This window comes from Dreissena polymorpha, chromosome 3, assembly GCF_020536995.1.
Source record: "Dreissena polymorpha isolate Duluth1 chromosome 3, UMN_Dpol_1.0, whole genome shotgun sequence".
NCBI lineage: Eukaryota > Metazoa > Mollusca > Bivalvia > Myida > Dreissenidae > Dreissena > Dreissena polymorpha.
The window spans coordinates 82,764,957-82,786,678 of record NC_068357.1 but is presented as its reverse complement, the minus strand read 5'-3'; the positions used below and the strand labels follow the sequence as shown (position 1 = coordinate 82,786,678).

At 33.8% G+C, this 21,722-nt stretch overlaps 1 protein-coding gene across 1 annotated transcript; it reads left to right on the top strand.

Moving 5' to 3' along the window:
• Positions 1–257: 257 nt before the first annotated feature.
• Positions 258–20,590, top strand: LOC127875016 (stabilin-2-like). The gene is made up of 8 exons (XM_052419748.1): positions 258–341; positions 11,366–11,432; positions 12,867–13,001; positions 13,168–13,299; positions 17,287–17,418; positions 18,417–18,515; positions 18,645–18,773; positions 20,057–20,590. The coding sequence occupies exons 1-8, from the start codon at positions 339–341 to the stop codon at positions 20,125–20,127; spliced, it is 768 nt and encodes a 255-aa protein (XP_052275708.1). The 5' UTR covers positions 258–338; the 3' UTR covers positions 20,128–20,590.
• The last annotated feature ends 1,132 nt before the right edge of the window (positions 20,591–21,722 follow it).

Sequence of the window (21,722 nt, the reverse complement as noted above, 5' to 3'; positions counted from 1 at the left end):
GTGATTTATTTCGAGTGGCCATTTTAGTGCAGTTTTAAATGTGGCTACCCGGTTGAAACCTAAGAGTTCTTTAACGAGATTTCCCCCCATATTCCTGTGCAGCGAAACACTGTAATTAAGACTTTTTTCAAAAACATGGATGAGTGTGCATTTTACCGTTTTTCGTGTCCAGGCACATTGTACAAATGTAGTGTATTGTTGAGGTTACGCGGTGTACGGCGCAGTTGGCAACTAAGAGCGATCCTATAAAATGGACCTCAAGACAATATTGCTAGCAGTCAGTTCCTCTTCAAGATCCAAACGCGCTTATACGGACTTCGATTTCGAACAACCTGATAATGGTATGCTTATTATACATTCTTAGTATTTGTTTTACAACATAAGTAGCTGTGATAACATGTGTAAGCGCAACGTCTTATCGAATGATATGTTTAAGTATTGTGTATTTTTGAAAGGTCCAAACAATTTCAAGGCGTAACACAATAAATTAAAAACAATCGTCATTGTTCATCGATGTTATATAATTTTTATTGTTGTACGCTTAATGTTCATAATTCTCATAGGGATACATATTCATGTCGTCTAAGCAATAATGCGATCCTCCCTGAATGAAAGTTGACGTCGAATTATGTTTATTGAAAAAAACCTAACGTTTGGCGTAAATACGCATATCAAGTTTAAAGACACAAAACATTCGATGTGAATTATTTTGTTTATGCTAACTTACCTTCTTCAGAATTATTTTAAGCTAGCGATATATTTTTGTGTTAACATCGCCGTTTTAATTAGTAGAATCATCCGTTTTTAAATCATATCGCATTATGAATTCATGTTTCTTTTTATATAATCTTTTTAATTGATGTTCGCCTGTTATATTTTTTTTGATAGAAAAAATTTCAATTTAAAATCGATTGATACAACTAGTTCATGTCTTTACAAACATAACTTTGACAAAAGGTGTTTTTATATCTTCGTAAAATCCGACGAAAATTTTCTTAATTGGTTTCGTAATTCTGTTTCGGAAAACATGTATAAAATAGACATACATTCAATATTTTAATTGTTTGTCTTAATAAAATTAATTTATTGCAGAAAAAATGGTATTCATATTGTAGAAAAATAATGTGTTGTTAACAAAAAGGGACGGTATGAGACAATAGAAGAATATAACATACTTATTATGATGATAATAATAATAGTATTAATAATAATATATAAGATTAGTGTGGCAACATATACTTCATTAATTAAAACAACTTCTTATGGTAATATCGCATATATGTATAATGCAGGTCATATTGAGTGGTAACTTATTATATGTAGTTTTCTTAATGTAGAATATTTTGGACATGTTCGTAAAAGTCGGTATTCATTTTATACACAATAAAAAATGGCTACACGCACGAATGTATTCATTAGCATAACAACGTGGTTTTATGGCAAAATAATGAGCCGATAATCACAATTAAGCTCAAGTTAATGTTCAAACGGGTAACTAATTTTTAAAACATGTCGAACGATTTTTTTCATAGTATGCTTTCCTATAAAAGTTAAGGATTCCGTTTTCAGTAGGAATTATATTGATACATTCATCAGACTTTTCACAATAAGTATTAGTATTTTTTAATTTAATATCTTTTAAATTCGTAACGTTAATTTTTGTAATATGATATTGTTTTGCCTAAATAAAATATAGATGTTTCAAGCATGATACTGTTTGTGTCACGAATGCATCTTTTTTTATCAATATTTTATTATGATTTTTTGCAATCATTATTTGTAAATTAACATATATTCTGTATTTCGCCTATTAGTTTATAAAACGCTACGCATTTAGTTAATACTAATGAACCTTAGACTTTTCGGCAAAATTTTGCGTTCGTTGTTTCTTTATGAATACGTTGCTTACATTTAGTTTTTGCGCAAATAACGCACCTATTGTTTCCGGAAACAGCATACATCATCTGCTGTGCATCAAGTAATGTTGACTCTTTGATTGACTGTAATGAATTATTACTCCGTATTTAATTAAATTTAAAAAAAATATATATACAAGAAAGGTATTTATCCTGAAACATGGTGTAATGGTGCTATTGTGCATATTTTTGAAAAAGGAGACACACTTGTTGCATCGAATTTTCGAAATATTATACCTAAAACTTTCTCAGTAACACCTCACATCCGAAAAAATTCTTGGTGCGGGTATAAGAATACATAACACAATTCGCAATTCGGATTTAGAGATAAAAGAAGTACTATCGATTGCATTTTATTTTACACAATATAATCCAGAACATAATTATCAATAAATCAAAACTGCATTGCGTTTCTTTCGAATATAAAAAGGCATCTGATACTGTTATACACGAAGCTTTATTGATTAAATTAGTAGAGACAGAACTGTAAAATGCTTAATATAATCAAGACGATAATGATGAGCTTTTGTTGAGTAAGGAGCCAGTATAACCTTTATTATTTTATTCATAAATGACATAAAAGCAAGATTATACGATTTTGTCAAGTATTTATGCATGTATATAAAATGTGCCAAAAAACGTATTATTATATATTTCAATATGAATTAAAATAAAAGAGCATGTGCCGAAAAATTCGAAATAGGCAAGATAATAAATTCTGAAATCGAAAATGTATGTACAGACGAATTCGCTAGCATGTATAGCATGCATGTACGATGTGATATTATGGGCATTTTTCACTGTTAAAGTGGGCTGAAAAGAATTAACAGGTCAAACGAATTAGTTAAAATATGGTAACTGACCAATTATCTGCAACTCATCTTGCTACCAGTTGTTTATTAAAAAGTATATATTATTTTCGATATTTTACACGACTGTAGAGTCCTCTAAGCCGACATGAGCCATACAACAAAATTGTGTCTTTGTGTCGTATGAACGAATCTGCATGAAAACTACATTTTGACTCACATCGTACATCGAATAATTTCTGTCGTCAGTTGTCAAAACGAAAGTACGGTTGATATTCAAATGGATTATATTTCTCTTTCCGAGATATTGTTTTTAGTATGTTGCTGCTTCATTAACAAATATACGTGTATATGAAGTGAAAACACCAAAAATAAATAACGGTTGCGATATACACCTATATACTGTTAGATGCCCATAATATCACTTTAACGGTTCATTTTAAATTCCTGCAACGATATATATTCATACGACACACGAACACTAACTCTGATCCTAATAAAAAGACGAATTCTTCGGTTATTGTAGGAAAATATGTACGAAATATCTTCGTCACAATCGGCCCGGGGCGCTAATTTGTCTTGCTGCATTTAATGAAATTCGTCTTCAATGTATAATTTTTCTTGCCTGTTTTGTGTTATTGTAACATATTTTATCAATATATTACAATGTAACACATATAATCAATCACGATTGCATTGATATTAATAGTTTAACCAAACATATATACGTTAATTATCAATATTTATGGTGTTGTTTACTGATGGTATTGCTTTATTTACCGCAAATCTAGAAAGTATGCGATTGCAATTAAATTATATCTATCAATACTCGTGTAAATTGGGATCAAACATACATGTAAACAAAACTAAAACGTGCATAGTTGAAACAAGAAATATCTTTGAAAATCATATTCGGTGTATAACCTGACTTTAAAATAAGGTAGACAATTAACGTTTTAAAGTTATTTAATTAAAAAAAAGGTTTAAGCATTGTAGTGTTCTTTTTTATTTTATAGTCGCATATCAACCGAATGAAATGTATGTTATGACGTGCACGTATATTAAACCACAATAGTATTCGCAGATACAAGTTGTACTACGGGAGATCGCATCATATGTTTCCTTACATGGCTTTTTATGAATTTATTTCTTCGTCATCAAAACGTATGGCTAATATTTTTCTTTTTCAGTTTTCTTTCCACACATTAAAATAACACTGTAAGATCAGCGACATGCGAACACTCGTCTTATGGCATATGCGGCCAGCGTATCTCAAGCCCAGCCTGCGCGCTTTCGCAGTCTGGTCAGTGGCTTGGCTTTCCGCTACAAAAATACACGCACTGTTTCGTGGTATCTCTTATGTATCCTCCTCAGTATGCTTATTATGACAAGATAGCGTGGATGCGCAGGCTGGGCTAAATAAAAGCTGAGCTGTCAGCATATTGAATAAAACACATTTTCACATGCCGCGGGTCTTTCAAAATCTCATTTCGTATTTCAAATAAATTATCAAATACGATTCTTTCCGTTATAAAATTGAAGTCAAACTGTAATTTATAGCAAACTAGCGAATATCGGTAGCTTTTTCTAGCTTGCAGGAAAATTTATCAGACCGCGGACGTCACACAAGTGTGGCTAGATATTTTAATTTCCCTTTTATTATGGACACAATACTATTTCGGTAGTTTTGTCTCACAATACAAGTAAATTGGAATTTACCGATAAGTTTTCATTCATTGTTTTCCCCTGACATTTGTGTTATTTGATATCTTGACAGCAATAAGGTGTTATCAACATAAGGCGTTTATTGATACTACATTCAGTCTTCCGACTGACGATTTCCTGACCCCGCTCTGACACTGAGTCTTTAAAAAAGATTTTATCGGAAATAAGTATTTGCAACTAGGCCAAAATGTGTGTCTACATTTTGTATGAACATACAGAGAGTAGTCCGCAATTTCCTACAATGTTCAGTGTTACATCCTATACCACAAAGACGCGGTGATGTTGCGAATGTTCCGTGGGATTATGCTTATATCAGCCAATACAATATTGCAAATGTATTTATTGGGGTCTGTTGACGTTATGTAAAACTTATATAGAGTGAGACGCTGGGTTAAACAGGTCCGCCGAAAAAGGAAAAGTTATTGTTTGTTATGTTGGACTTTTAATCAACAAGCTATCGAAATTGTTGATGAATTTTCCTACCTGGGTCTAAAACTACATTTAACTGGTAATATGTAAAAAGCTATCAAGGCAAATAATGAACAAGACTTAAACGCTTACAATTATGTGCTGTCTATTGTTAGTTAAGTGAAGCTAAGTACTAAAACAAAACGTTCGCTATAGACTCTCTTGTTGTTCAAATTGTTTTATATCATCTGAATTATGGGGATGTACGCTAACAGACTTTTTATGCGGCTGTTTTAGGTGAACTAGGCCGATTTCCTCTCTCTATTATAAGCAAACAGCGTGACCTTAGTTTGCAAATCCCCAAATCCCAGATGCACACTGTGTATAACGAATAATGCAATCTTTAAAATGATTTAATGAAAAATGTTAATACTGCATAAATAGTAAAATCATAAACAACAGTTATCAACATTTAGACTAAGCGCCCATATATTAGAAATAAAGACTGGTGGATATAATAACAATCCCAGAGATGAACGCAAATGTAAACTCGGTAAAGCCAACACTGTCGATTCCGAATACTACTTCTCTCTAAGTTGCCCAATCTAAACAGATCTATAAATAACATATTGTAATCGATAAAACTGTCGAAATCAAGCAAATTAAAAAACAAATACAACGCCAGATGTGGTCTGGTAAAATAGATGTTTGTGGATACAAAATGCTCGTTTTTATTATGGTTTTAACATGGTACCATTTTAGTGTTCGTGTGTCGTATAAATAGATACATTCGCAGGAAATTAACATGGAATTTATTGTGATCACAAATAAATAAAAACGAGTATTTTGTATCAACAAAAATCTATGTAATCATACCACATCTAGCGTTGAAATTGTGGCTTTTGCTATAAGGAACACTGATTATTTAGGCGTTAACTTTATTTAACGAAATACTTTACGAAATTTTCGTTGAGCGTTATAGAGACTTTATCACGTCCCCCTCTACAGCGCGCATCATTTTATGGTCAAATTGATTTACACGTTTTCTCTTTTTGTCAATTGGTTTATTTTCTGTTTCCGGAGTCCTCCAATGAAATCTGGGCAAAATGTCTGCCCATACTATAATGCTCGCCGGAAATGCCCTATTGAATATTCAATTGAGTCTTGAATGTTTTTGAAGGAAACTTGAAGGTTATGCCTGACCAAATCATTACCCCCCCAGGTGGACTAATAATACCTTCGGTGGCAGCCGGAATGGAGCGGGGAGCTGCATTTGGTGTACGGAGTCTGCCCACCCCATACCGCGAACGCCCATCTATACCACTCTAGTTCCACCCTGGAGGTTCAGGTCCGGCATCCCTCGCGACTCAGCCCATTGACCGGCCCAGTAGGGGATCGAATCTCCCATAATCCAAATCTCTGAAAGAATATTTATTGAGGAGCAGTTACCTAATATATGACATATACGCATTCGAGTTCCACCTGCCCATCCGCATAATTTGATCGTCTGACACCCCGTACTTGCTAAATGTGCCGCTTTGCCTATTCTTAAAGTGTGATTTAAAAGCATTGCAATCAAAGCCAGACTGTATTAAACACAAGTACCGGTACTGCTGAAAATTGATAGCGTGTAACTGGTCTATAGTTGTTATGCACAAAAAGCTGGCCTGATGTTACGGGCCGAATACCAAAGTATAGTTTGAGATTGCAAACTGGGCATATCAATTTATTTGTTTCACAAGGAGGTCTTAAGTTAACAGGATTTCCAAACTGATAAGTTTTTGACTGTCTTAAACATATCAAAACCTGCTGATGACCGGCGGCAAGCCGCACGTCTTCAAACAAAAGTGGCCTATTGCCATTATTTGTAAAAACTAATTCGCTGATTCTGAATAAACCAAAAAATGCCAACGTAAAGATCGCCTTGAACAATACAGATTCAAGTTTATCATGAGCGACCATAGGAAGAATTGAACATATGTTTTCCAACAAAGAGATCGTTATATGGGTACTTTTATCCTCGACCGGCCTTTGCCTGTGACTACCATGAAGTATTTTGCTTACAACAAATATGTCCGAAATGCAGTACCAACCGTTAATCCTATGATAAAATGGCAACACCGATATGTATGTAATGGAAGACGGCGAATAATGCTTCTCAAAACAATACGTAACAAACATAATTACATGGCTAACGGGAGCTGGTCATACTACAACTAACCTATACAACTCCCTGAATTTATTTAATGAACATATCGCCGTTGTATATGCTAATTGTGTGTTTTTAGAAATACCTGCGAGTACTAATTCTTTAGCTCTATATGAATATATTCCATCTACAAGCCGGCATTGGTGTTGATGCCGTGTCCGCAAATGGGGCCAGTCTCCGAAAACGCTCTTGCTGAAACCGTGATAATGCATCAGCAACATCGTTTTTGCTACCGGGGATATTGTCCGCTTCAAAGGGGCCTTTTCACAGATTTTGGAATTTTTTTTTAACTTATTCATTAAATGCTTTATATTGATAAATGTAAACATTGGATCGTAAAAGCTCCAGTAAAAAATCAAGAATAAAATTAAAAAAAGGAAAAGAACATTGCCCAGAGCAGGTTTCGAACCAGTGACCCCTGGAATCCTGCCAGAGTCCTGAAGTAAAAACGCTTTAACCTACTGAGCTATTCCGCCGGGTACACATAATTTAAGTATTTTATACCTTATATAAGCAATCTTCGTAGTTTCACAAAATTTAACGACAAAAACAGAACTCTCCAAATTATTTAATCGTTTCGCGTTGCAACGCTTTATAATTTTTAGGTTTTAAAATCGTCAAAAGATGCATATAATGGCTATATTAGAGCATGGTAAATGTTCAGTATTACTGTTTCCTCACAAATATCATAACCAAAACGAAAATTTGCGAATCTGAAACAACTTTTTTCAATTTTGTCAATTTACCAAAGCGTGAAAAGATCCCTTTAAATACACAACTGTGAAAAAATCCTCTCAATAATGCAAGAACATGAACTGATTTGGACGACATTTCATTAAAAATGTAAACAGCGGCCTTATTGTCACAATGAAAGCGAATTTTCTTGTTAGTCATATGTTCACCGAACACGACCGTGGCCACCACTATAGGAAACAATTCCAGCAATTTTATATCTTAAGTAAGCCCTTCCGAACCCATTCCATATGCCTCTTTTCTTGGCACCAGTGGCCGTTAAACCAGATACCGAAGCCTATACCACTCGAACTATAAGTAAATAACGTGATGTCGTCATTTGAAAGCCACTATCGATCGTGAAAAACGGAAACTCCGTTGAAATGTTTAAAGAAATCAAGCCAAATAATTAAGTCACACCTTATAGCCTTTGTGATTTTAACATGGTGGTGTGATTGTTATATACAAGATGTAGCGTTAATAAGACGTCTGCAAAAGGGTCTTCCCATAACAATTGCCCGGCAACAAAAAATAAATGAGCCTAAGAGAGACTGCATTATTTTCAACTTAACCTTTTGACTGTTAAGAACAACATTAATTTTTTCGACAACCTCTTATTTTATCTGCGGGTACCCTATCAACCTTATTAACAATGTCAAGTTCGAGCCCTAACACGTGCGGCGGTCCCTCTGTTTTCTCATGAGCTAATGGAACGCCTATTCTCGCATGGCTTCAGTAAATATTTCCATGTTCCGTCGACAACCTTGATCAGATAAGGTCCCTGAGAGGAAGTCATCCAAATAATGCAAAAGAGCCCGGTTTGTAAAACGGGCCTTGATAACATACTCTAGAAATTTCGAAAACGTTTCAAACAATTTAGGTGAAATACTGTAACCAAAAACCGTACATTTTTCATTAAAATAAAACCCAAGCAATTCAGTCACAAGGGTTAATTGGCAATAATCTATATGCATTCTTTATGTCCATTTTAATCAAAAAGCAATTTTTACCCAGATCCTGAATCATATAAATTGCTTCGTCAAAATTCATATAATTAACTGAGCATGCTTTGGGATCGATACAATCATTAATTGAATTTCCAGATGGATATGGCAAATGATGGATTAATCTATACTCGCCCGATGACTTTTCAGGTATTATTCCTATTGGAAAATCTTAAATATATCTTAGTGGCATTTCAATCAATGGACCCGCGACGCGTCCCACCTGAATTTCCTTATCAATTTCTTTATTACTGACGAATATTGAGCAGCAGATTTAAGATTGTTTAAAATCAGACCTTTCGTTCGCCTTCATTACTTAACCTAAAACCATATTTAAAACCTGGCAAAAGTACAAGTCCATCAAATGAATTGTAATTTTAAAGCCACGACTCTAAAACTTGAACTTTAATTGGCGACGGAGCTAATGAAAAAGCCCTCTTCCATCAGCGACCAAAGCCGCCCCTTCCGGATCTATGAAACGGCCTAGACATTGGGGTACCACGTGATTGACCGCGAAAGCTGCTGACCTCTAGATCTTGAATGTTTGGTTGGCGATACGTATTTGACAGACCAGAATTCCCTCTATTTCCCGTAGAACATGAACTGAAGGGGTGGCTACCAACGCAGTTGACTTACACTGATCAAATTAACAATTATGACCAAATCGACATGAATTTGTTAGAAAGTCGCTGCAAATGTACCGTCCCGTTTTCCTGTGTGCGACACTTGTTTCTCTAAATGACATACATATAAGCCACAAATCATTTGAGTACCGACCATGAAGAAGGCATGACCGCCTGTCTAGACCGAAACTGGTGGTCATATTCTTTCCAAAATTTTCCCCCATGCCGTGCTGCACACTTTCTTATCGTATAAAAGTAGTGCAACATTTCGTGAAGCCTTTTAGGTTGAGCAGATAAATAAATGTCCATGAAAATTATAAATGCATCTGACCAACGTTCGATAGAAGTAATTACATCTTTGCATAACTCTGGACGACTTTCTAACGTCCCATTATGCAAAACGAAAACAGAACCCCCGTATGTGTAATCCGCTAGCTCAACTGGCCCCTTAAGCAATAATTCAAGATTAATATATTCGCCACAACAAATACACTCTTTTAGCGACGCGGGCACGTGTATTGTTGATACGTCATCATTAGTTTGTCTAGGCAATATAGAAATGCTATGAAAATTATCCATTTGAGACAGGGTACTTAGGTAAGTTATCGTTTGCATTGCCCGCTCGTGCCTCGTGCTCACCCACGTTATGACCACGTGGTAGAACACCGGCTGTGCGGAAAATATCACATAAATCGATAACCTCACCATTAGCAGCGTTTTCGTCCGCGCGTCGACGTTTTGACGGTGGCTCTGCTGCGACTGCCGCCTCTGGCTCTGTCCTAGGAACAGGGGCTGGTGCCGGCTCTGGTACTGGCGCCTTTTCCGCCGCATTCCATCTAATCTGTCTGGGCCTTTGTTCCTGCACCGGTGCCGGATCGACTGTTACCTCGTCCCGCATTAAAGCTACTTCGCAAAAGGAGGAGATACGTGAAAACCGAGCTTATATACCGCATTAGTGACGTAAGTCAGTCACTACTGTAATCGATTTCACGCATGGGTTATTGTCATCTGCTTGTATCGTATGATCCTTTATCTACCGGAGATATGTATTCGCTACTTCAAATAGAAGAAACGAACTTCTATAGAAATTATTTTTTAATAATGCGCATTTTTCACTGTTGAAATGAGCTGAAAAGAATTAACAGGTCAAACAAGTTCGTTAGAATGTGGTAACTGACCAATTATCTGCAACTCATCTTGCTGCAAGTTTTTTATAAAATATATATATTATATTTGATATTTTACATGGCTGTCCCAGTCCTCTAATCCGAGCGGAACTGTCTTTATTAGGATCGGAGTTAGTTTTCGTGTGTCGTATGAATAGATAGCGTTGCAGGAAATTAAAATGATCCGTAAAACAAAATTGTGTCTTTGTGTCGTATGAACGAATCTGAACTTAAACTAAATTTAGATTCACATCGTACATGTATGATCAGTTGTCAAACGAAAGAACGTTGGATATTCAAATGCATTATTTTTCTCTTTCCGGTATATTGTTTTAGTATGTGGATGCTGCATTAACAAATTTAAGTGTATATGAAGTGAAAACACCAAAAAATAAACAACGGTTGCAATAGACACCTATTAACCTAGCATATACTGTTAGATGCGCATAATATCACTTTAACTTTGTAATCCTTTAAACGGGACGTTTTTATTTTTGCCACGAATTGAAATAACGATTTGCTCAGAAGACAGCAATTCACTTGGGAAATAATAATCGAATATTAAACGTTGTATCTATCGTTTAAGAAGTTGACAAAAAGTATTGATGCAAATACTATTCTGCTATGCCAGCATTCTTTGAAATAAATATGTTACATCTTTCAGATATAAGCCAAACCATGAAGCATATTAATGTCAAATGTCCCATTTTAATAAGCATGGTATGATATTAGCGCTGCTTAGATGTTAAACCAACAGTTTGTACACATTTCAGTTTCGTTACACGCTGGTTGCTGCCGTCATCACCTTGATCAATGTGTTGGAGTGGACTAATGGCGTCGGTTAGAATTTTATTGTTCTTTCCCTAAAATGTTCGTTTGTGCAATGATAGTTTAGTTACCATGGTTTAACTAGCGTTGTTTGTTTTACTTTTTATTACTTTACCGGTTAAATAAATTTCTTACATGTGGATTTTGTTTCATTTGTTCAAAGGGTTTCAATCTGTTGTGAATTGTGCATAAAAAAAGCGTTCTGAGTACTAAATAAGGACAGCTACAGACAGGTTAAATCAGGACGCAGGCTTATCAATATTGAATGTGAAATTATGGATATCGTGTGTTTATTTATTTGGAAATACAATTGTTTGTCATTGGGTTAAAAGGGAAGCTATATTATTTTATCTTTCGGGAAATACGTTTATTTGAAATAACACCGACGATGTTGATCCAAAAAGTACGCATACTTTTCCCAACAGGTCATAAAATTGACTTGAAGGTGCTTTTGTACGATTCGAAGAGAAGCATTTCGTAAACGTTTGCTGGAAAAAATTTGGTTATTTCGTGTTTGATGCAAACCATAGAGTTCGTGCCAATATAGGTTTGTCAGTAGTATTTTATCAAGTTGATTTGCGAACAAAAGGTATGACAAACTATAATTAGAGGTATGAACAACTGGACAGCGTGCAATATTATTGTGAAAAGCAAAACAAAAAGTCGTAATTATTTAATACTTTAGATGCCTAAACAGCACTTAAATAATATAATCGAGGGACGAGCTTACACAAACCGCGTACTTCATTTAAAATGTTACAACTATACAATCCCGTTAAAGTCTCTATAACGCCAATAATCAACGAAAAATTCGTAAATTATTTCGTAAAATAAAGTTAACATAGAAACAATCAGTGTTCCGTATAGCAATAGCCACAATTTCAACGCTAGATTACATTCATGAACAATTTTTACTAAAACTACAACTGATTTTCACTCGCCTGCTAAAAGTGTATAATTATAATTTGGATACGAGATGTGTATGTAAACAAACCCATGAACACGGAATTGTATTTACTTAGAACACTGATGAAATTCATTGGAATATATTTTAATAAGAGCATACCAACATTAGCAAATGCGTTTGCAATACTTGATTAACTGAATAAAAATAAGAATACATAATTTGATTTAATTCGTGGACATGCATTTAGGTGTGCTACTCGTGAATACACATATCTATATCTACTCGTAAGATAAAACAGTCTCATGTTCGGAAATCAATACATATCCTGATTGTATGGATCATCTCTAGCTTGATTTGAAAACACACATGCTTCTTTTATTCATATAATAATTTAGTCCATATCACAACTTCTTTTATACCCAAGATTTAATTTACAAGTGAATATATTTGTGCATTAACTTTGTTTCCAGTTTGGTTTTGATAAATCTTAATACAACGTTAAATTGGTTTCGTATAATTAGTTTATATGAACATTGTAGCCCTCGACGGCACATGTACCACTGCGCCAGATTGTACAGGTACCAATCCAAACTCGGACTGCACTGGGGCTGATGGATCGAAAACTTGTAAATGCGCCACTGGCTACACCAAACAAGGAACGGCGTGCAAAGCAAGTAAGTACATTGAATGTTGGCAACTTACTTGTTGCAATATAGACCGATGGTTAAACGTTTGCAAAATGATATTAACTTAATGCATTACACTTTATAATGAGTGTAACCAGCGTGTCGTAAGTTGTAATATTGAAAGAACAATATTTATTCGGTATATCCATTTCAGACCTAGGCACAGTCTGTACAGCGACAGGTGATTGCGACACGACAACAAATCCGAAGTCAGAATGTACTGGAACACCCAAAACCTGTACATGCGCCACAGGCTACACAAAGCAAGAAACGTTGTGCAAAGCCGGTCGGTAAATTTAGTAATTGAAATATTGACTTCTACTATAGACCTACTTTAATAGGTATTCACACTGATTTTGGATATTATTGTTAGTGGTAGTAGTAGTAGTGTTTTTTATTATTGATTTAAAGCGGGTATATACGATTTTGTCAAATATTTATGAATTTATATAAACTGTGTAAAAAACTTATTATATATATATATTTCAATATAAATTAAAATAAAAGTTAAGAAGAACATGTGTCGAAAAATGCGAAACAAGCCAGATATTTAATTCTGAAATTGAAAACGGCTGTACAGCCGAATTCGCCAGCATGTATACCATACATGTACGATGTGCATCTAAACTTAGTTTAACGGTTTATTTGAATTCCTGCAACGATATCTATTCATACGACACACGAACACTATCTCCGATCCTACTGCAAAGACGAATGCTTCGGTTATTGTAGGAAAATATGTACGTCACTATCGGCTCGGGGCGCTAATTTGCCTTTGCTGCATTTTATGAAATTCGGCTTTAATGTATAATTTTTCTTGCCTATTTTGTGTTATTGTAACATATTTTATCAATATATTACAATTTAACACATATAAAAAATCGTATATACCCGCTTTAAGTTTGAGCACATTCGTTAAATATTTGGATTATTAATACAGTTGTATCATCAAAATCCTTTGGTTTGGAACATGTGCTAACACCTTAATAATTTAAAATTGAATATAAATAAACATGCATGGACGAATTTTAGAAAGCGATCGTATATCAACAATAAAATATTTACTAAACAAATTTCGGTTTCAAACCTTAAATGTGATAAGAAGGAGCATGGTAAGATGCTTCAAAACACGCAAAAATCAGTCACTTAAAGTGATTAATTTTTCACAGTTGAATTGAGCTGAAAAGAATTAACAGGTCAAAAGAATAAGTTAAAATGTGGTTACTGACCAAATATCTGCAACTCATATTGCTACCAGTTGTTTATAAAAATATATTTTATATTATATATTTTACGTGACACACCCAGTCCTGTAGATCCGTAAAATAAAATCGTGTCTTTGTGTCGTATAAACGAATCTGCACTAAAACTAAATTTAGGTTCACGTTGTACATGCGTGATCAGTTGTCAAACGAAAGTACGGTTGATATTCAAATGCATTATTTTTCTCTTTTCGGGATATTCTTTTTGTATGTTGATGCTGCATTAACAAATATAAGTATATATGAAGTGAAAACGCCAAAAATAAACAATGGTTGCGATAGACACCTATATACTGTCAGGGGCGTTCCTAGGCATACGGCAGTATAATTCAGTTTCAAACTAAAAATAATGAAAACTCTTTAAAATTCGAAAAATGCAATAAAAAGTGAGGGCTAAGGGGGTAAAAGGTATAATTAGGTAAACAAGACGTCCACTTTTAGAAAGTAACAGTGGGTACAAAACACAACACAGTCTTAACTCCAAACATATGAGGAAGAGTCTTTTCACTGATGAGGGGTAGTAATCACTGTGTGTACTCGTTTTACGATTGTGCTGTCGCCCTTCAATTCTTTGGGACACGGGTAGCAGATATGTACCATAGGGACAGAACGCTATTCTCTACTTGGACTCCTTAATGTATATAGGGAAAGAGAAATTAACGCTGAGCATGTGGTCGACATTTTTGCACAAAGGAAAGATCGAAGATAAGCAATTCTTTTTAAGGTGTAGTATTGCACATACAAGTGGACCTGTGTTTTATATGAAATTAGAGGATGTTTTCTTTTGAATGAATTACACACAGTCCAAACTGGTTTTATTGAACGAGTTAAATAAAATTTTAGTATGCTCGCTCAAGACTCAGCGAGCATGCTGTTGTTTCATTCAACGAGGGTTTCTTTTACAGTTTAATTAAAAACGAATTTAATTTTCTGTTTACCAAATAACCCAAATAAAATCAGTTTCAGCAGAAAATATTGAACGGCTTAGGTTTTGGTGCCACATCGCACCAGGTTTGACGACTCGTGACACTACATTTTGACAGAGTCGCAACAAATTCACGGAAATGGGGAAGGTTTTTATGGAAAACATGCTGAATCATTTCCTTGTTTTAGAAGAAGAAATTGAGCAATAAAATTGCCAAATGTCGCTGAAAGATAACAACAAAACGCTCCTTCGGCAATGAAATCCAAAATTTTCTTGGTAGAAGAAGAAATAGTAAATTATTTTATTAAATTTACATTCCTATTCCCTCGCAGTCATAGGCTTATTGTTTTTAAGCCTTGACAATCAAACTTAATAGATTATTATCAAAAGTATATTTGCAGTTGGCAATGTTTATTGAATATATTTATTTTTTCAAGCTAAAATTCGAGGATAAACATTACCAAAATGTGCCTGAAATGCAACACCAAATTACACCTTTTGCAAAGAAATTTCAAAATTTCTAGGGGAGGACCCCATACTCCCGCCAGCAATAGAGTTGAACACCCTAGTACACCTATGCAACTACGGATCTATTCTCCCAATCGCAATGAGGCTTCTTGAATTTTGAGCATTGACACTTAAACTTAGCAAATAAATTATGGTCGAAAGTATATTTGCTGTAGAAAATGTTGAATGAAATATTTCCTTTTATCGGTCTTTTTTCAAACAAAAAATTGATGAATGAAAATGGCTGAAAGATAACACCAAAACGCACCATCTGCAATGAATTTTCCAAAATTTTCTTGGGGGCGACCCACAACAAGACCCCCTCCCGCACCTACCCCCCACTCGCAACTTCGCTGCTCGATCGTGCGTATAGCTGAAATAGCCTCAGAAACGCCCCTGACTGTAAGATGCCCATAATATCACTTTTCTTTTCTTTTTTTTATGTTTTCCTAACTGCTTCCCAAACATACATAAACAACACGTTTTTTAGATTTGTGAGAGACACATATATAATGGCCACATTTGCAAAGAGTTTCAAAACATACCTCAGGTTCATTAAGCAGATTCACGTATAATAAAGTTTCAATCTATACTAATGATTTCAAATGTTGTGCATGTTATCACATTGGTATTCTGAATGATAAAGCAAAAATGGTAGTGCATTAAGCATAAATACATGGCTGGTGTAAGCCTCTTATTATAAAGACAATGAGTATTTACCTTTACGATTAAATACAGACTTAAACAAAATTCCTTCACAAGAATGATAGCTGACCACGATTAACGACCCTGGTGTGGAAACCACAACAATAAATTACGCATGACCTTAGTAATGAACGTGTGTAAAGTGTTCAGAATATATGAAGTACGGCTTCTGCGAACTTGCTCGAAAAATCAACTAACAAATGCATACAATATACATATACACTAGTACGCATGTAGAAAACATAAACTTTATTTTGATATTGCCACGTAATCTCGGTCGAACTGATTACGATAACTTTTTTTAATTAAGAGCCATTCACGAACTAACTCGGAATTATAATAGATAAATGCTCTTGATTAGAAATTGTGCAATCCTAATCGAAATATATTACTTAAGTAGGTTGATTCGCAAACAGAAGATTGAAAATGCAACATTTAGCACAATTTCTCGTTCAAGTATCGTGAATAACCCCAAATGTATATCTTACACGTTATTTTATCTCTGGCACCGACATTTTGTTTTAACAATAAATACAAAAACCATTCTGAACTGTACGCTGGAAAAAAAACGAATCAGCGCACCTTCCAGCTCTTTTTTAAATGGTTCAAAGTAATAAGTTATCAAGCTATACTCTCATCACAGCTTTCCCCTTTTATACAAAAAGAACAAGTGATAAACCAGCTACAACTTGTCCTGTGCCAACGTTCTACATACATAAAATTAAGGAGCCCATTTGTGTTGCGAGATGGTATCCTTTCTAAAGATACATTTGATTATTTAATGAACGATGACGTTAAAATACAGTCGTACAGATGTAAACCTCTTTATGAAGCTGGTCATATATTAAGAATAACTAATGGGGAACTATTCCAGACCTAACCAGTGAATGTACGACGACCGCTGACTGCGACACGGTAACAAATCCGAAATCAGAATGTACTGGAACACCCAAAACATGTACATGCGCGACTGGCTACACAAAGCAAGAGAAGTTGTGCAAAGCAAGCAAGTACATTAAATCATTGAAATGTTGACAATTATATGAATGTTTCTATTTAGTACGATGTTAAAAGTATTTATATTACGATAAGGGTATTATTTTTATTAGTAGTAGTATTTGTATTCTTGTTAGTAACGTTTATTTAAAATTACCCGCTGTTAGTCGATATAATATTACCAGACACTATAGCTATGGGATGATATATATATATATATTTATTTATTTATATATATATGTGAAACATGTTAAAAATTTATATTGCAATTTATTACGATTCAAACGGACTTTTTATATGCGACTCTTTTAGCCGGTTCATCAATATATATATATATATATATATATATATATATATATATATATATATATACATATTGCAATTTGTTATGTTTTAAATTCATTCTAATTATATATATATATATATATATATATATATATATATATATATATATATATATATTAGAATGAATTTAATTGCAATTTGAAAAAAATACTCAGGAATCGGGCACTTTGTTTGCTCCATTACGTTGCCTTTATAAGACGGATCAGGATGATATTAGATCTGAACTATACGATCATAATTTCTCAAACAAGAATTTAGCTATTTGTACTTACACATTTATATCGTGCTTCATAAAGTTCTGATTTTTTTAATTGTGCGTGTTAAACAATTTAATAACTTTATTTCAATGAAGTCGATTTTAAATTGCTTTTTAATTTGAATAAGAATGGCATGATATTAATTTTTGTTTACACTTGTTTGAGTGAAATACTTGTCTAAGTATGAGGATCGTCGTGACTTTAGAGCGGTTTAAACCCGAAATGCTCTATATTGAACTTTCAAAGGCGATGACCCCTGCAAGATATCATCATGCTGTATTGGCAACTTCCCTTAAATAAAAGACCACAGTGGGATTACTAGAATTCTCTTCTGATAATGTTTATTATGTTGCATTATTCATATATGCTATTAAGATCAATGACTAATTTGGAATAATCATTTCAGACCTAGGAATAGCCTGCACGGCAAGCACTGATTGCGACACGGTAACTACAACTGATGCTGTATGCGACCTGAATGCTGCTTCCAAGATTTGCGCAGTTGGTAAGGCAAAATGTTTGTAGATAGGATAGCCATATGTTCGATACAACGCCTTTTTTCAAATATTCTACCGCTAACTCAAATTAAATTGATAATTACTTTTGTACTTATGACATTCCTTTCTGTCTATAGGGGTGGACGGTGATTGTAGTGGAACCAAGAGTTCAATGTGTCCCACATCTGCTACCTGCGAAACCAACAAGTGCGAATGCACCACGGGCTACACTGCCACAACAACCAAACTATGCAGCAAGTCTGGAGGTAACCGTATTGCAGCATTACTTGTAAATATATACCCCTTTTTTGATGAAATGGATTAAAAACAAATATTCGAATATAATAAGAATTTGAAAAATACAACCTACCGAAATGCGAAAACAACGTGCTTTATCATGAACATTAAAAGCTACGAGAAACATGAAATATGAAACTCAACCATGTATATTCATAGAAACAAAAATCTTTGTAATATATCGGTACATAGCCAATAGTAAGCAAACTATGCTCATTAGCAAAATTTTGTTATGAAGTTTCGCGTTTATCATTGTGTCTTATTGTTTATTAAAAGTGTGCAATTTAGCTAAACATAACGAAACATACACCATATACAAATGAAATATGGAGCATTGCGGTTACAGTTTTGCCTAAATGTATTTAAAACTATAGTCTAAAAATTGTACTGAATGTAGAACAAATAGTAATCTTAACAAACATAAATAGCTAAAGTAATAAAATCAACAGCGTATAAAGAACAAGTGATAATCTGTCGATATTCAGGCATAGGGTGTTTGAAGCAAAAACACGTGTGTATTATATCAGACCTATAATATTTACAAATAATACTAACATTCATAAACAAATCGCCCGATAATTAAAACAACAACATATTGTTATTAAAGCAAGTATATACGATTTCAATTTGGACATTGTATTCTCCCAATCTTAAACAAGGGATGGGAACGAATACTGAAAATGATATCCGAATATCCGTTTTTCATTATTCAAATATATTTGAATATTCGATTTTTAAGATGAGATTTAAATGTAAAAACTTACGGACGTCCGAAGTAAAGTACTATTTATATCTGGCACAAATGCCACTATAACTTTAAATGCAGATTGTATAAGGGGAAAGTGTAATCATTTAAAAAAATGATTATTATATTTTTCATTTTCACTTTAAATTTTCAAGATATTCACGATATTTTCGGTGTACATATTACCGTAATTCTCATGTGTTTTGTAGTATCACTTGAGCGCGTAAAGTACTTCCGAACAGGAGAGGGTGGCATTGTGAATCGATTTAATTTGCTTTGACTCTAAATTGTAGATGTATCTAGAACATATAGCGAGTTTGAAGTCCCATCGAATCTAAATAAATTTATACTTATTGTAAACAAAATTAATTGGTTGATATTTGTCACTAAATTCTGATTCTGATGAGATAATCTTAAGTGTAATACATGGATGGTATAATATGAAAATATTACTTAAAAAAGGTTGTGAAGCGAGTACATGCAAATACTTGTTGTTCTCCATTTCAGCTGACGTTTTGGTGAACTCGATGTCGGTGCTCGTGATGTTGACCGGTCTAATTGTGGCGAAGATCTTCTAAAACTGAATGATGTACCACACGTGTGTGTTTTCATTCAATCCTAACCGTTGCGTTGTGGTACAGATTGTTTTACCGAGACAATTATTTAAGGTTGAGAACATTCCTTTGAGGAACAGTCTCCCTTGTTATGTTGGTTTGTTTATGTTCACATATATGTGTGTGTTGTTTAAACAGTTGCATTATCAATTCCTCTTTGTTTTGGAGTATACATTTTTGTTATAAACCTGTAAATTAAATTCAAATAAACATGTATGAACGAACACATTTCAGAAATTGATCGCGATCGTGTTAATATTGACGAATACAGTTATTGACAAATCTGTTTTTAGTAAAAGCCTTACAAGTGATTGAAATAAATATAGTTATATGCTCCAAAATAATCGATTTGAAAACTCGCTTATATCTATAGTATTTGAACTTCAAATGTTTATTGTTTTGTACCAATAAAAACGCTGGACTCGAATTTGTGTTATCCTTATTAAAATATATGTCTTAAGGCGTCGATGTGTAAACAATGTACTTAAAATTCAATAATGTTCATAGTTTTTCTTACAAGCATTATGACGCTCTCACAATTATAATGTATCTCTTACACGTAGTCGTATGTCCTGGCAATGACATTTTGCATTATCAAAAAAAGCCGACACCGCTCTATTTTTACATATGAAATTCAAGGAACCCTTTAAAAATGAATGCGTGCCTCTGTCATCAAAAAAGTTTAAAGTTACGAAAGATTAGATTAAATACTAATATATTATATGTTAGCTTAAACTAATTTCATCACAGTCTCTTGATTTTTCTTAATATAAAGTCAGAGTACAGACGCGCGTTTTTCCTGGTCAAGCTTCGCTCATCCAGAAGTTACTAGAAATTGAAGCACAACCTCATGTGATGTAATACTGAAATACAGATATGTACCGGTAAAAGTAATTCTATGAACAATCCCCTCAGAGTGATATCTTAGTGAGCATAAATATCCATTTACACAATCATTCACACGTTCTTAATAGAAATTTCCTTAGAAAGATCATATTTCATTCAGGTCATTGTTGTTTTTTTTTTTCAATATAAAACATGATCCGAATCGATGTAGTGGAATAAGTAAATCTCATACAGAGGTAATTATGTATATGGATAAGTCGAGAGAACATTACCGGAATCGATTTGCTGTCGTTATCTAAGATGATGTTTTGTTTGAGCTAGTGTAATAAAATCAGATCTTATTTCTGATATTATAGATAGTAGTTCGACAATTTAATTGCAAAAGCGTTTCGAAGATTGAATACACTGAATTTAATACACATTTAACACACATTCACTGATTTAGTAAGATATAACCTTATGAAAACATTATGTCACTCTTTACTATGCTTAATGGCTGATCCGAATGAGGTTTCGGAACTATATATCTTTCATGAATGTCGTTTATAAAAGATAAGAATCAACATCGTCCCTAGACAGCTGATTTATTTGCGATGTTTAAGTGATATTAAAGCGGGTATATACGATTTTGTCAAATATTTATGAATTTATATAAACTGTGTAAAAAACTTATTATATATATATATTTCAATATAAATTAAAATAAAAGTTAA